Source organism: Engystomops pustulosus, chromosome 6 (genome assembly GCF_040894005.1).
Source record: "Engystomops pustulosus chromosome 6, aEngPut4.maternal, whole genome shotgun sequence".
Taxonomy (NCBI): domain Eukaryota; kingdom Metazoa; phylum Chordata; class Amphibia; order Anura; family Leptodactylidae; genus Engystomops; species Engystomops pustulosus.
Window position 1 is genome coordinate 70,767,752 of NC_092416.1, and position 15,556 is coordinate 70,783,307.

Genomic DNA, 15,556 nt, shown 5'->3' on the forward strand with positions numbered 1-15,556 from the left:
AACCCCTTAAGGACGCAGCCATTTTATAGCCTACGGCTCAGTCCCATTTTTTGGATTCTGACTTGCGTTGCTTTATATGCTTTTTTTACTTTTTCCAACATGGGACATGAACAAGCAATCATCTGATGTATTGCAGGGTATTAGCAGTGTCAGCCTATGCACATGCATAGGCTGACACTGTGCCTGTAAGATGACGTCCCTGACACCATCTTACGAGCAGTCCTTACAGGCAACTCTGGGGTCCAGATCCCAGGTCCTGGACCCCAGAGTTGCCATAGCAATGATCGGCACCCCCTGAAAATGGTTTGGGGGGCCGATCACAGGGGAAAGACCCCCCAAAGGCATGTTAAATGCCACGGAAAAAACCTACACTAGATCATGTATGATTTTTTTAATAAGCTTGTTGTCCATGCACTTTAAATTCACTTATTATAGATACTGGCTAAAGCCGCGTGTATATTTTGATTCAGGGGTTTTATACAATTTATTCATATTATTACATTTTCACTTGGTTTCATCATTAATGTGGGTCTGTTCTCTTTACCCTGACATTTCCCTGAAGGGTGCCATGTTCCACCACTGGGTGTCAGTATAAGTCCACATTACTGAGTGAATAAGCAATGTACCATAAATCTGTTCTTAAACCCCTTAAGGACGCAGCCATTTTATAGCCTACGGCTCAGTCCCATTTTTTGGATTCTGACTTGCGTTGCTTTATATGGTTATAACTTTTGAACACTGTTACTTATCAAAGTGATTCTGAGATAGTTTTTTCCCCACATGTTGTACTTCATTTTAGTGGTAAATTTTGGCTGATAAGTTTTGCGTTTATTTACAAAAAAAAAAGAAAAAATGATGAATTTTTTTCAAAATTCAAAATCATTGCGTTTTCAGGTAGATAGATTTATCACCTACATAAGTTGCTGAGTAACATTTCCCATATGTCTACTTCACATTTTCATCATTTTGAAATGTCTGGATACCGTAATTTATTTTGATGTCACGCGGCCTACAAATCGAATATCGCTTTTCCGGATTTTCAGAATTGACTATTTTGGGGATAAATACAGTTTTGAATGAAATTTTACATAGTTAGCAAACCCCCTATATAACCAACCCATTTTCAAATCTGCTCCCCTCAAGCTATCAGAAACAGCTTTTTGGAAGATTGTTAACCCCTCGAGATCTTCATAGTAATTGAATCAAAATGGAGGTGAAATTTAGAATGGTCAAATTGTGTCGGTTATACGTTCATTTAGCCCTAAAATTTACACTTTTCCAAAAGATAAAAAGAGAAAACTCATCTTACAATTTGTTATGCAATTTCTCCCGAGTGCAGAGACCCCCCATATGTGGCTGTGACTTGTTTTATGGGTGCACAGCGAGGTGCAGAAGGGAAGGAGCACCCTGCAGCTGCCAGGATTTTAGTTTCCTCATTGGCCCCTTTTGTAGGCTATAAAATTTTAGCTTTTGTGTTTTTGGGGCCATGTGACAGCATTTTTTTGCGGGATGAGGTGCTTTTTCCAGTGTTACCATTTTGGGGTTGGTATCCCTTATTGTTGAAAATTTAGGAATTTTTTTTGAGGGCTAGAGTAGAAAAGCCTCAATTCTGTACTGGATTTTTTACTTTTTTTTTCGTGTTCACGAATAGATTAATAATAGAGATGAGCCAGCACTAAAATGCTCGAGTGCTCGTTATTCGAGACAAACTTTTCCCCGATGCTCAAGTAATGAACCCCATTGAAGTCAATGGGAGACTCGAGCGTTTTTCACTGAAAGAACACATTGAAAGAACACTAAAGAAGAACACATTGCAGATGTTTGCAGATGTTTTCACTGAAAGAAAACATTAAAAGAACACAGTGAAGAACACATTGCAGATGTTTCTGTACATCTGCTAACTTATCCGAAGACATGAGTGCAGAACGGTGTTCTTCACAATAGTATGTGAAGAACAATATGTGTGAAGAACACATTGCAGATGTTTCCATACATCTGCAATGTGTTCTTCTGATAAGTTGTCTTCTGATAAGTTAGCAGATGTACGGAAACATCTGCAATGTGTTCTTCACTGTGTTCTTCACTTAAATGATCCTGTGTTCACTGTTTTCATTGTATTCTTCACTGTTCTTCACTGTGCTTCCTTAAGTGAAAGCTCGTTATCGAGCAGGCGAAATACTCATCCGAGCAATGAGCCGTTTAGAGTATGTTAATACTCGATCGAGCATCAGGCTCGGATGAGTATACTCGCTCATCTCTAATTAATAATCTTGTTATCTTTATTCTATGGATTGATACGATTACGGGGATACCAGACATGAATATTTTTTCTTACATTTTACTAAATTTGCCAAATAAAACCTAATGTGGGGAAAAATCTATCTTTTTTGCATTTCATTGTGTGGGTTCAATAATTATTGACTTTTATTCTACGGGTTATTACGGACGCAGTGATACTATATATGTGGGGTTTGTGTTATGATTTAGACTTTTTTTAAGCGTTATATGTCTCTTTATATGTTATGGGGATTATGGGCATTTTTAATGATTTATTACTTTATTTAATAACTTTTTACCTTTTTTACTTTTTCCAACATGGGACATGAACAAGCAATCATCTGATGTATTGCAGGGTATTAGCAGTGTCAGCCTATGCACATGCATAGGCTGACACTGTGCCTGTAAGATGACGTCCCTGACACCATCTTACGAGCAGTCCTTACAGGCAACTCTGGGGTCCAGATCCCAGGTCCTGGACCCCAGAGTTGCCATAGCAATGATCGGCACCCCCTGAAAATGGTTTGGGGGGCCGATCACAGGGGAAAGACCCCCCAAAGGCATGTTAAATGCCACGGTTGCGCCATTTAAGCTGGTGCCATGTATATGTGTATAAACCTACCACTTTTAAGTGGTAGGTTTCCTTTAATGGAGCAGAATGGTCATGCACGGTCATCTGCTCCATTACTCTGACGGAACGACGAGGCGTCCGATGGCGGTATGTGGGACCCCATCAGACTCCTCGATTTCGCAATCTGTGGGGGTCTCTCCTCTTGAGAACCACACTGATCAGCAAGTTAGTTAACTTGTGTCCATGGAAAACCCCTTTAAGTGCTTTCAAGTTAATTGAGTTTATTTAATCAGTAAAACTAATTTTAATAGAGAACATCTATATCTGTGAGGTCTTTTTTGCTAAATCGATCATAAAAATGCCTCGGGTGTTTGCACATTGCTGGGATTGGGTTGTTAGGTAAGATCATAAAAAAGCCTTTCCCTAACATACGCTATATAGATTCATCCATAAATGACTTGTCAAATGTTGCACATACAAATCAGCTTTTGGCTACGACTACATAGGTTTGGTTTGTAACCTGTAACTATGGAGACTTAGAGGGCTATATAGAAACTGTGTACATAGAACGGTGGGATATTATTAATGAATATTATATGTATGGCTGCTCAATCATTTGTTCTATATGCGTTTATAACGTCTACTCTGTACACGAGACAATGCTCCCTTGGTACTCTGGTCTCTGTTTAGTTTTGGTGAGCAGTTCCTGTGTGATGTAGCGGGGCCAGGATATTATGTTCTTTGATATGCAAGTCCTGTAAGTGTTGTCAGTGTGCACAGCCCTGCTCATACACAGTGCAGTATCTGCCAGCAGCTTTATGTCAAGTTTCTTATTTGTTCATGTATGTAGGTGCTCCGGGATACAGATTCACAAGCCGTTTACACAAACCTGGTACAACAGAATGTAACAAGCTAAAAACAAGGTGTTATGTCATTGTCACTCCATGCTGGGACACAGGCGGTATTTATCTGCAGGCCGAGGGAAGTGAAGAGGTATTCCAGCTGAAAGTCTCTAGGAAAAAGCATGAATCATCTTCTTATTACAGGGTAAGAGAAAAATACAACTCTGATAATAAATGATAAAACTTTCTATTTATCCATCCAATCTACGACTTTCTATCTAATCTTTTGCTCTCGGTCTTATATCTATAGCTATATATTGAATAAATCTGTCCATGAAATCTATTCTTTTTATCTACAGAGTTGTTCCCTCTCTTACTATTCCACTTAATCTATCATACATCTATCATATCAAGTCTATCATTTAATATTATCCATTTCTAAGATGTCTCATGCCTCTCTATCTGTACATCTGTCTCTATATCAAATGATCTGTCAAACAATCTGTCTTTCTTACATTGTTATACCATTCCATTTACTGGATACTTTTTACAATTTTAGCGCCCTTCTGTGTGTCTTGTCCTCTACACCCTCTTGTTCCTTTCCTTTTTGGAGGAGTAGACTGGACCCTATCCCAGAATCATCTACAGGTAAAACATATTAACTAAATCTTATAATAATTAACCAACAATTCAACCAAATAATACCTAAAGACAATGTCATAAATGTTTTATCTAATTACCATTATATCATATAAGAATTATGAGAGAGAGGTGAAACATTACTGAGGGATTATTTAAAGGGATTGTCTTACAATGTGTTGTTATAAAATTACTCTAAATGAGATACTGTGATTATATATAGAATATATATATAAAATAAATAATAAGAATTTAGAATAATTCCTTTATTTATATAGTGCACACAGATTAAGCAGCGCTGCACAGAGTTTTGCTAAAAATATATATACCGGTGTATATATATATATATATGTTATCATTGCAATGAGATGCCACCTCTAGCGCGGTGCAGATTACTTCTCACGCCTTCATTATAGCTGGAATTACTCTATTTACCTGGTAGACGAGGACAGAGGCTACTAAATATAATATATAAGACAGTCCTTCACCTCCACCTGGGCTCATAAGTTTTAGGGGGCTCAAAAAGCATCTTTTCCCCATATGAGCAGACCAGAAATTTATATTTGGAGATTCTAGTCCGGGTATTGAAATAGAACCCAACGGCTTTAGGGGGTTAATACTACAATTTATCACCATACCTATAAAGTTTGCTAGAGGTTACAATGGACAGAGAATTACCACTAACAAGTTTGACCTTCCTCCGCAGACAATGTTGAATGCTTTCTGGACTATATGGAGCTTTGGGTTCCCAGGAGACAGATGGATGGGCTACTGCTATGGCTGTCACGGGTGATGCGGTTCCCAGGTACTACTACAAGGGGTGTGGGGTATCCTTATCTAAGTCACATGCTGCAGATCTGGTCATACATATAGATAAATGTTTAAGTGATATACAAGTTACTTGGGGGCAAATACACTATATGTTGATATGCTGAGCATCCAAGTTTCATTTAAAGGGGCATCACAGACTAGGAATATTGATAAGAAGATAATAGAATAGGTTATAATCAATATCCCAACACCCAGCACCCCCAAAGATCATCTGTTTTCAGCAGCTACTAAACAGAGAACAATACAGAAGTCAGACAGCTCCATTCTCTGAGCAGTGGTCAGACCAGGTTACTGTAGATGAACTTCATTTCATTATATAACAATTATATGTCCTTTTTTGCAGTAAGTCTCAGTTCATTGGATCGATCCAATCACCTGATCTCCCGATGCCGCTATGCCTTGGATATGGATTCTAGTGGAAACTTTATCTTTAGGGTCCATTATTCAGCCTGCAATGTCCAGACACAGGTGAAATAAGAATTTCCATCAATGTGCTGCTGTTACATAGAAGGGATAAACAGTCACAGAGTGTCCAACACATTATTAATTAACCTCAGGATTTTATGTACTGCTGTACGATGGTTATATTGTTATTATTTGGTAACACCATTGTTGCATAATGTGGAAATTTTAGCGCCCTTTTAGCGCTCTATCTGTACATCTATCTCTATATCAAATGATCTGTCAAACAATCTAACTGTCTTTCTTCCATTGTTATACCATTCCATTTACTGGATACTTTTTACAATTTTAGCGCCCTTCTGTGTGTCTTGTCCTCTACACCCTCTTGTTCCTTATATACTCGTGTATAAGCCGAGTTTTTCAGCACAAAAAATGTGCTGAAAAAGCTCGCCTCAGCTTATACACGGGTCAATGATAAAAAAAAAATTAATACTCACCCTCCGGTGTCCCCGATGTTCGTCGCGGCTCCCGATCCCTGTCACGGCTCCCGGCAGCTCCCCGTGTCTTCTCTTCTGACTTCTCTAGCCGGCAGAGTCGCGTCCATGCGATCTGCCGGCCGCCGCACACTGTGATGTCATCAGCGGCGAGAGCGCTGCATCACAGTGTGCGACGGCCAGCGCGATCTCCCGGCCAGAGAAGAGTGAAGAGTGAAGAAGCTGCCGGGAGCCACGATGGGGATCGGAAGCCACCGGGAGCTGCAACAAACATCGGGGACAACGGAGGGTGAGTATTAAGCTTATTTCTTTATCTGTATACTAATAGGGGCTGCTGTATACTACTGAGGGCAGACTGTATACTGATGGGGGCAGGCTGTATACTACTATGAGGCAGGCTGTATACTACTGGGGACAAGCTGTATACTACTGGGGGCAGTGCTGTATACTACTGGGGGCAGTGCTGTATACTACTGGGGGCAGGCTGTATACTACTGGGGGCAAGCTGTATACTGCAAGGGGGCAAGCTGTATACTGCAAGGGGACAAGCTGTATACTACTGGGGGCAGTGCTGTATACTACTGGGGGCAATGCTGTATACTACTGGGGGCAGGCTGTATACTACTGGGGGCAGGCTGTATACTACTGGGGGCACGCTGTATGCTACATGGGACTGCTGTATGCTACGTGGGGCTGGCTGTATACTACATGGGGGCTGGTTGGCGGTATACTACATGGGGGCTGGTTGGCTGTATACTACATGGAGGCTGGTTGGCTGTATACTACATGGAGGCTGGTTGGCTGTATACTACATGGGGGCTGGCTGGCTGTATACTACACCCTCGGCTTATACTCGAGTCAATAGATTTTCCCATTTTTTGGGTAAAATTAGGGGCCTCGGCTTATACTCGGGTCGGCTTATACTCAAGTATATAGCGGTAATATATGAGTATTATTAAGACATTTACTGGCAGTTCAGCATGGAAACACGGGGTTATATGAAAACTATAAGGTAATATTATTTGGGTACAATATAAAGACATAATTTAGGTACTGTATGGTGGTATTAATCACTACATAGGGTGGGCATCGTATGGTATGTATATAAGCGTGAAATTCACAGTATACAAATCTGACATTTATTAAGTCTCTAATCTGCCCTGATGTTTTTATGTGCAGAACAGTTTCCATGTTCTAGAAATTCACATGGTTAAGAAAACATCTACAGGAAATGGTCGAAGTGATCGATACCTCATGAGATGCCCTGCGGTGACTGCTGCCATGGGCAGAGAGATAGTGAGATGTGACCCAAACTATGTGCAGGTACCCAGCTAGGAGGGATGTGACAATATAACAGATCACACTAGGCTTTGTTGTCACATTGTTTATGTCATTTATGTGTTGTAGGTGTTCCGGCCAATGCCCTTGGAAAATACTAATGATCAGGTAAACAATTCTTACCTGGGATACATCTCTGGGAATCTGAACACATCAGAACACATAACCATAATGGGCATGAATGAATATTTAGATGATTATGTAAAGAAAATGCCATGTGCCAAAATAAAGTGTCTGCTATAGCACTTATGGCCACTTGTCAGTGATGCGTCAGAATAGGAATTAATGGGAACTAAGCCCTGTTCCTTTTGCAGGACTGGTATATAGTATTTCGTGGTAAACTAGTGGTCTCCGTGGAAGATGCAAGTTTGATTGGCGTGGAAGTAGAGATGAATAAATCCCACGTGACAGTGAAAGGACTGCGGAGCCAGCTACTAACTTCTACAGAGGTACTTTATGGGAACAATAGAGGGTTAACAAACAACACCAATATTATAAAGACCATGCAAGACTTATGTCTGTGAGGATGATGTCACCAAAGGTCCTTCTCTAGCTGAACTGCTGGGTTATGGAGGGGTTCTGTAGAAATTAAAGTGGGCAAAAAGACTTGATTGTGAAAGAGGTGGTTTCGGGGGCTTTAAGTAATACGTGAATAAGTGAATGGAAGACATTGACCAAGAAGTTGGAATATATAGAATAATGGTTCCCAGCTGTGACTATGTAGTACATGCGCCAAATATTTGACATGTATGAAAAAATATTGGCGCAAGCACAGAGCATATGACCTACTGGACCCCAATACAAAATCTGTTCCAGATACCCAAACAATAATGTATTACTTATAGAACTTGTCTCTTCATATGAAGGATAGACACATTTTGGTTTACTTAAGGAAATCTACCATTAAACCAGCAATACTTACTGTGGTAACCTTCTTACATTTGTTATCCAGGGTCCACTTCCTTCTAAAATCACCTTTTAAGATTATGTTTTTTGAACCAAAAGGGCTCAGTGGGTAATACCAGGGCCCATCAGTGCTCTGGCTTTACAGGCTGTTATACTTTCTCCCCCTCCCCCCTGCTCTCTCAGCACTTCCACCCCTTCTCTTACTAATGTGAGGCAGCACAGGAAGTTTCAGCACACAGAGAGAGTTCTCTTTGCATAGCCTTTGAACCTGCAGCATGAAGGGGCTCTGATTGCACCCCTAGGAGTAATTCATGTTCATTAGCATAATTTTACAGGTTGATCTTAAAAGGAAGTAGCAATGTATAACAAATATAAGAAGATTACCACAGTCACCTTGCCTGGATCTATGAGTAAGTGTTCCCGGTTTATCATGATTGATTTTGATGGTAGATTTTCTTTGACCCCTTCCTGCCCCTGAACGTAATAGTACATCCTTGCAGGAAGATACTTCCCGCACCGTGACATACTATTACGTCCAGCTTCTGTCTCCAGCTCACTAGCAGAGCCACACCAGAAGCAGTATGTGTCAGCTGCATATCACAGCTGACTCTGCATTCTAACAACTCGCTCTTAACCCCTTACATGCCACGGTCAAGCATGCGTGATATTATTCAGGCCAGCCCCGAGGTCTGCCAAGTGCCTGAGGGCTGCCCGATGTCTTCTGTAGTCAGACGCCTTTGGGTTGGAACATTTACAAGATAAGAAGGTTACACACAATCTGATGGGCTACTTATAATGCACATAACATTTACATTGAATTTATCAAAGTAAAGTAAATATAAAGTGTAAAAAAATATAATAACAAATCTTAAAAAGACACCTGGAGAGAAATAAATAACTTCTACGTCAATTGCAATATTTATTAAAAGATGGCTAATGAAATTTTTACAGTTCTTGGACAGGTCGATGGATGTTCTTCCCCTCTGGTTTGGACATGGTTTTTATGCTTATTCACTGGAAGCTTCCTGCCCACTGGGTAAGTAATATTGTGTAATAATTTGGCCAAAAAGAAAATAATCTAGAATCCCTTCCAGTTTATAAAGGACATGACTACTCTAAGGTTGGATACAAGTGACAAAAAGGTGCAGACTCAACCCCACTACAAAAACTTTGATTATGAATCTTTAAAACCTGCAATAAAATCTGCAGTATGGATCGAATGCTGCAATTTTAAGATCCACTGAGATCCCAGCCACTATCACAGCTAACCCACGCTTATACCTGTGTGACTGAGGAATAAGAAGGCTCTATAATCAATCACCTATGTGGAATAAATTGATACACTGGGGTAGGTATAGTAATGTATGCAAACCGAGACCCACCGTACTTCTGGTCTTTGGCACTGGTGGCTTGGCCAGAAGTGCCACAGTTCACAGGACCAGCTGATCAGTGGCTTCCTCTGACCATGGGACCTCTGGCACCCTTTCCGTGATTCTTGGAAAACCCCATTTAGATGTTCATATGTCCTGTGACTGAATGCACACATTCCCTTACTAGTGACGCAGAACCCGGGAGAAGAAATCATAATTCATATCCCAAAGCAGCGCATGGGTTTGGTGAAGAGAGGGCCCTACATTTCTGAAACCTTGACACTGAAGAACATTGTGGTTGGTCGTCCTATTAATGTCACTGTCACTGAGAATAAACACTTTGTAATGGTGAATATCCCAGCGGCTGACATCCTCCAATCACAGGTAATCTTTTTTTGTTTCATTTATTCACTAAAATCATTGTTTTATGTTGCAGCATTAATGATTGGTAAAAAAACATAGAGATTCAGATTTTTTTTCCAGCCTTATTTGTCATTTTTTTTATTATATGGACTAATAACACAAAATATGTCATAATTACTCTGCAAATTGTTACACTTGATTTTTATATGGATTTACAGTATTGTATTTAATAAATGTAAAATGTTAACATTTATTTAAAGGAATGCACCACAACAGATAACAAACAAGGAATCCAGCTCTTCTATAGTATTGATCTAGTGCTGGAGTTTACAGAAATAGCGTATCCAATGAATTGGACTCTGGAAAACTGTTACGAGTGTACAGGTAAGACACTAGAAATATGTTGTGTATATCAATCTCCATGAAATAAGGTAAAAGATAGGGAAAAGCTATATCATAGCTGTAATTAATCTTCTAATAGCTAAAAGAGGTGTGGTTTTTCATATCCCATCCTGGAAAACTTTGCATATTTTCATAGAATTCCCCTAGTGGAGCATCCATGGCTATAAGACTCCACATGCCTACACGGTGGCTTTAATAGGCAGTCACCGTAAGAATTCTTACTTTTTGAATCTTCTTGTTATCACTCTATTATTCTGTTTACTCATTAAAAGGGAACCTGTCTACACAAAATATAATCTTATAAAGCAGGTTGAATAAAGCAGAATGTGCAGTTTCCTATTTGCACGTAAAATATTATAGCACAAGATGCTGTGCAGATTGTACATTGTGTCCTTTGTTCAGGTAGCATGTTATAGAGCAGGAGATGCTGAGCAGATTGTACATTGTGTCCTACCTATTTAAGAGCAAGATGCACTGATCAGTTTAGACATGAGGGGATGTATAATAACCTGGCACTTCTGGTGCATGACCCAAACCCCACCCCTAAGGATATGCTGCATGTTTCAGGAGGCTCCGTCCTCTTGAAAGATATCTGATGTTGTCTGCGTAATTGGCCAGCACATTGTGCACCCAGCTCAGTTCTGCACCAGGTCCACCGTGGTGTAGAACTGCACTATAGCCTGCGCCCGAACCTGCAGACTATTGCTAGGGAAGAAGCTTCCCTGCCACAAGCCTGGGATATTGCGATTAAAAATCACGGCTTGTAAGCCATGATACATCCACCCCCACAGTATTCTATCTGCCGGTAACATGTAATTGAGCAAGAGAAGCGAAGCAGACTGTATAAAGAGTCCTATCTGCCGGGAGCATGTTATAGAGAAGGCAGAACTGGACAGATTGTAAACTATGTCCTATTGCAGGCAGCATGTTATAGAGCAGAAGTGGAGTAGATTGTGTATAGTGTCATATCTGCAGGCAGCATGTTATAGGAGTAGTGGAGTAGACCTGAGTGAAGTTGCCCCCCCTCCTTGTTCAAACCAAACAAAATTGGTGTCAAACGTTTCTGCTACATTTGTGCTGGTTTGTGCAGCAGAAATTTTTGTTTGTGCCGCCATCGTTTTCGAGATTTTAATGAAAGTTTCCAGAGGTCATCAGAGGTCAACCAGCCCCCCCACATTGCCCAAATCAAACAAAACTGGTGCCGAACAATTCTGCTACGTTTGTGCTGGTTTGTGCTGCGCGAATTTTTGTTTGTGCTGCTTTTGTTTTGAATATATGAACAAATAATTAAAGTTCAAAAGTTCAAGCAGCCCCCCCACATTAACCGAATCAAACAAAACTGGTGTCAACTGTTAGTGCTACGTTTGTACTGGTTTGTGCAGCAAAAATTTTTGTTTGTGCCGCTATAATTTTTAAGGTATGTTCAGGTGTTTGAGGTGTTTAGGATGAACTGGTAAAAAACAAACCTAGTGACCCTTCCCTGGTTTGATCACCAGGGGGAGCTAGCAAACACATTGTACTTTGGAAGAAATGAACTCTGATGACCTCTGCAAAAAAGTATGAATATATTAAAAATGATAGTGGCACAAACGAAAATTTTTGCTGCACAAACCAGCACAAACGTAGCACTAACGTTTGACACCAGTTTTGTTTGATTCGGTTAATGTGGGGGGGCTGGCTGAACTTTTGAACTTTAATTTTTTTGTTCATATATTCAAAACAATAGCAGCACAAACAAAAATTTGAGCATCACAAACCAGCACATACGTAGCAGAATTGTTCAGTCCCAGTTTTGTTTGATTTGGGCAACGTGGGGGGGCTGGTTGACCTCTGATGGCCTCTTTAAACTTTCATTAAAGGAAACCTACCATTTCAGATCGTCGGTGTAAGCTGTAAACACCGAGCACCAGCTCAGGGTGAGCTGGTGCCAGTGCTTAGTTTCGTTAGTGTTATAAACCGCGTTATCGCGGTTTTAACACTTTTTAAACTTTATAGCAGAAGCCGCTTCGGCGCTGCGCGCGACCGTGCGCGCGCAACGCCTGCGGCATTTCCAAACGTTTGACACCAATTTTGTTTGATTTGAACAAGGTGGGGGGCCAACTTCACTCAGGTGTTGAGAAGATTGTGTATAGTGTCATATCTGCAGGCAGCATATTATAGAGCAGGAGGAGCTGAGCAGATTGTACACTATGTCCTATTGCAGGCAGCATGTTATAGAGCAGGAGTGGAGTAGATTGTGTATAGTGTCATATCTGCAGGCAGCATGTTATAGAGAAGGCAGAACTGGACAGATTGTACACTATGTCCTATTGCAGGCAGCATGTTATAGAGCAGGAGTAGAGTAGATTGTGTATAGTGTCATATCTGCAGGCAGCATGTTATAGAGCAGGAGGAGCTGAGCAAATTGTACACTATGTCCGATTTGCAGGCAGCACATTTTAGAGCAAGTGCTGAGTAGATTTTATCTAGTGTTCTGCAGGCAGTGTGCTATGAAGTCAGAATAGCCAAGAAGATTGTACATTATATCCTATCTCTAGGTAGGGTTTTATAGAACAGGAGGAGCTGAGCAGATTTTGTACAGTGTCCTATCTGCAGTCAGCGTCTTGTACAGCAGGGGAAGCTGTACCATATTCTTTATTTGAGATGGAAAACAAATAGTGCATAAGCTTCTATCTAATTTTGCACTCAAATACCGGAAGCATTGGAGCACGTGGTACTAACAGATACTAACAGGAGTCATCACAAGTCCAGTGAGATTCATTATTATGGTTTAAGTGACATCGGATAATAGTGGAGGCACCTATGTTGGTTTCTCGCATTACTTTGTAACAAGCTGCATGCAGATACAACATCTTTACTTTAATACATAAAAGTCAACATTGATGAGTTTCTATTGGCGGCTAATTAAAGAAATCATGAATTCTGTTGTTGCAGCGTTGACTCCAAGAACAGTCCAGGATGAAACTTTTTCCAAAAACAATGAACATGTTAAATTGTATGTGGATAAGACCGTGAATTATACAGTGAACCAAGAACGGAATGCAATGAAGAAAAATGGAGAATATCAATTATCTCAAGGTTTAAATAAAAGCAGATTTATTATTCCTTCATCTACTGTAACTTCCATGAAAAGAAAAGTTGCTTCTGTGAAACCTCCAACATCATTGACTGAAGGATCAGGGGGGCACTTTGACATCAGTGGGTCAGGTGACTATCAATATGTAAGTTCTGGGCAGATCATTGCTACGCAGTTGACTGACTTGGGCAACATGAAGCAAAATAGTTCTAATAGATACATGACTCTGCCTTCCTCTACGCCTTTTGAAGGCAAATATCTGAATATTCTAAATGTTTTTCCCATCACTTCCCCACTTCCCCAAGACAATAAAATCTCAAGTCATCAACTTTCTAACTCAACTGTGATTAAACGGCCAAAAAATATTGGAGTAACAAGCAACATGTTTTCTACATTGGCACCTAATGAAAGTAGACGGAATAATAAGACATCTAGTTTGACAGCATCTGATTATAAAGACCAAAGACTGACCATGGTCAAAGAGTATGGAGAATCTGTGAATTATTCATCCGTAGTAAAGCAGGAAGAATCCACTAAACCACTGAATTCCCAACAACTTTCTAATATGAAAACTCCTTCTTCTGAAGAAAAGCCAAAAGACGATGCAGATTGGTGTGAAGTTCTTATCGGGGACACACTTCAAGAGCTTTTAGATGAAACAATGAGGGATGACTTGATCTATCCTGTAAATAGACATAATCAATCTAGTGGTAAGAGAGGATCCTCAGAAAGAACAAAAAGGAAAACTGTTCCTATTACTCAAGGGAAGACGATAGATGAGATATCTGGACCATCACTGGACCAACATGAGGGACCGGCCAGAGATCTACAGTCCTTGACGAGAGGACCACACATGGCTGATGATTCTGTGCTCTCTAGTCATCACATAGAAAGGTCAATATTTAACAGTCTTCATGAAGACATACTATATAATACACCTAGTGACATAGAGACCATCGCTTCTGCAGAGCATCTGATAGTAGAGAAATGAAAGACGATAAGGAAGAGACAGAAACTTTTATAGGGACTCATATTGTATTTTTCATGATAAATCTTTCACCTTATTTGTGAATATCAATCAGGACGAAGTGCTGTTATTATATATTTTGTATTTTTCTATATTTTCATATTTCAATGTTTGAGGAGATTAATTGGTCAAGGTAAAAAATTATTCATCTATTATGCAAGTTAGGCTAAGTGCACACGATTATGTGCTTCACAAGAGCCATAAACTGGGGTAAGTTTGTTGCCCGTTGGAGGCTAGAGGGGTGAGTGTTCCTCACCCCTTCCATCTCCATAGGATCCGGGTGGATGGCTCAGTCACAGTTCAGTGAGTCAGGGTGTGCTCATCACACCATGAACATGCATAATGCTAGTCAATGGCGTCTGTGAGCTGAAAAACTATGGCGTAACCCCACCATTCAGCAGGGGGCTCCTAAGAGAGTGCCTTGGATTTTTCCTTATTCAAGGACTAAAAATTATAGGTACCCATGACTGTGCCTGATACTGACATATGCTAACATTGGGCACTAAAATAATCAATTGAAGTTAATGGAAATTTTAACAGCTCCATTATATATTTACATTATTTATTTATTTTTTAAAGAAAAAAGGTAATTGGAATAATGGCCTTTAGCTGTTATTTTTCTTTTAACCCATTAATGCTTGCCTACATATCTTTTTATGGCAGCCATTCGGGTGCCTTATTTTAGACTATGTTTTTATGATGCTTTAAGTGCTGCTTAGGTGTCCTATGTTAACCAGCGGCTACTTATGAGAGACAAACTATTGTTCTAATGGCTGGGATCCGAAAAACCTTAAATCTTTGTTGCTTTAACACCTTAGTTGCTGCAATCAGTAGCGGAACCCTAATTTCTTTAAACTGACAAAATAATAATGCTACGGTTGACCAGTAGAGGGCAGTGCAGCATCACAGTTTATACAAGTGACCGTTTAACAAGATCACATCATTTTCCAAAATAGACAAAACTTGGAAATAAATGATCCCACTGCTTAGCGCCTGAGTACAATCATCTGCTCGGCTG

At 40.2% G+C, this 15,556-nt stretch overlaps 1 protein-coding gene across 1 annotated transcript; it reads left to right on the forward strand.

Moving 5' to 3' along the window:
* The first annotated feature begins 3,704 nt into the window (after positions 1-3,704).
* CIROZ (ciliated left-right organizer protein containing ZP-N domains) lies at positions 3,705-15,033 on the forward strand. Its single transcript, XM_072113354.1, has 11 exons — positions 3,705-3,895; positions 4,250-4,338; positions 5,036-5,134; positions 5,504-5,628; positions 7,236-7,379; positions 7,464-7,502; positions 7,709-7,843; positions 9,252-9,336; positions 9,858-10,054; positions 10,294-10,417; positions 13,370-15,033. The coding sequence occupies exons 1-11, from the start codon at positions 3,873-3,875 to the stop codon at positions 14,500-14,502; spliced, it is 2,193 nt and encodes a 730-aa protein (XP_071969455.1). The 5' UTR covers positions 3,705-3,872; the 3' UTR covers positions 14,503-15,033.
* The last annotated feature ends 523 nt before the right edge of the window (positions 15,034-15,556 follow it).

What these genes read in the sequence shown, in the direction of transcription:
- CIROZ (XM_072113354.1), top strand. Translation starts at nt 3,873, where the DNA reads ATGAATCATCTTCTTATTACAGG. An exon ending in ACGGGTGATGCGGTTCCCAG is followed by an intron (nt 5,135 to 5,503) that starts GTACTACTACAA and finishes CCTTTTTTGCAG; the next exon opens with TAAGTCTCAGTTCATTGGAT. An exon ending in CCTGCAATGTCCAGACACAG is followed by an intron (nt 5,629 to 7,235) that starts GTGAAATAAGAA and finishes TTTTATGTGCAG; the next exon opens with AACAGTTTCCATGTTCTAGA.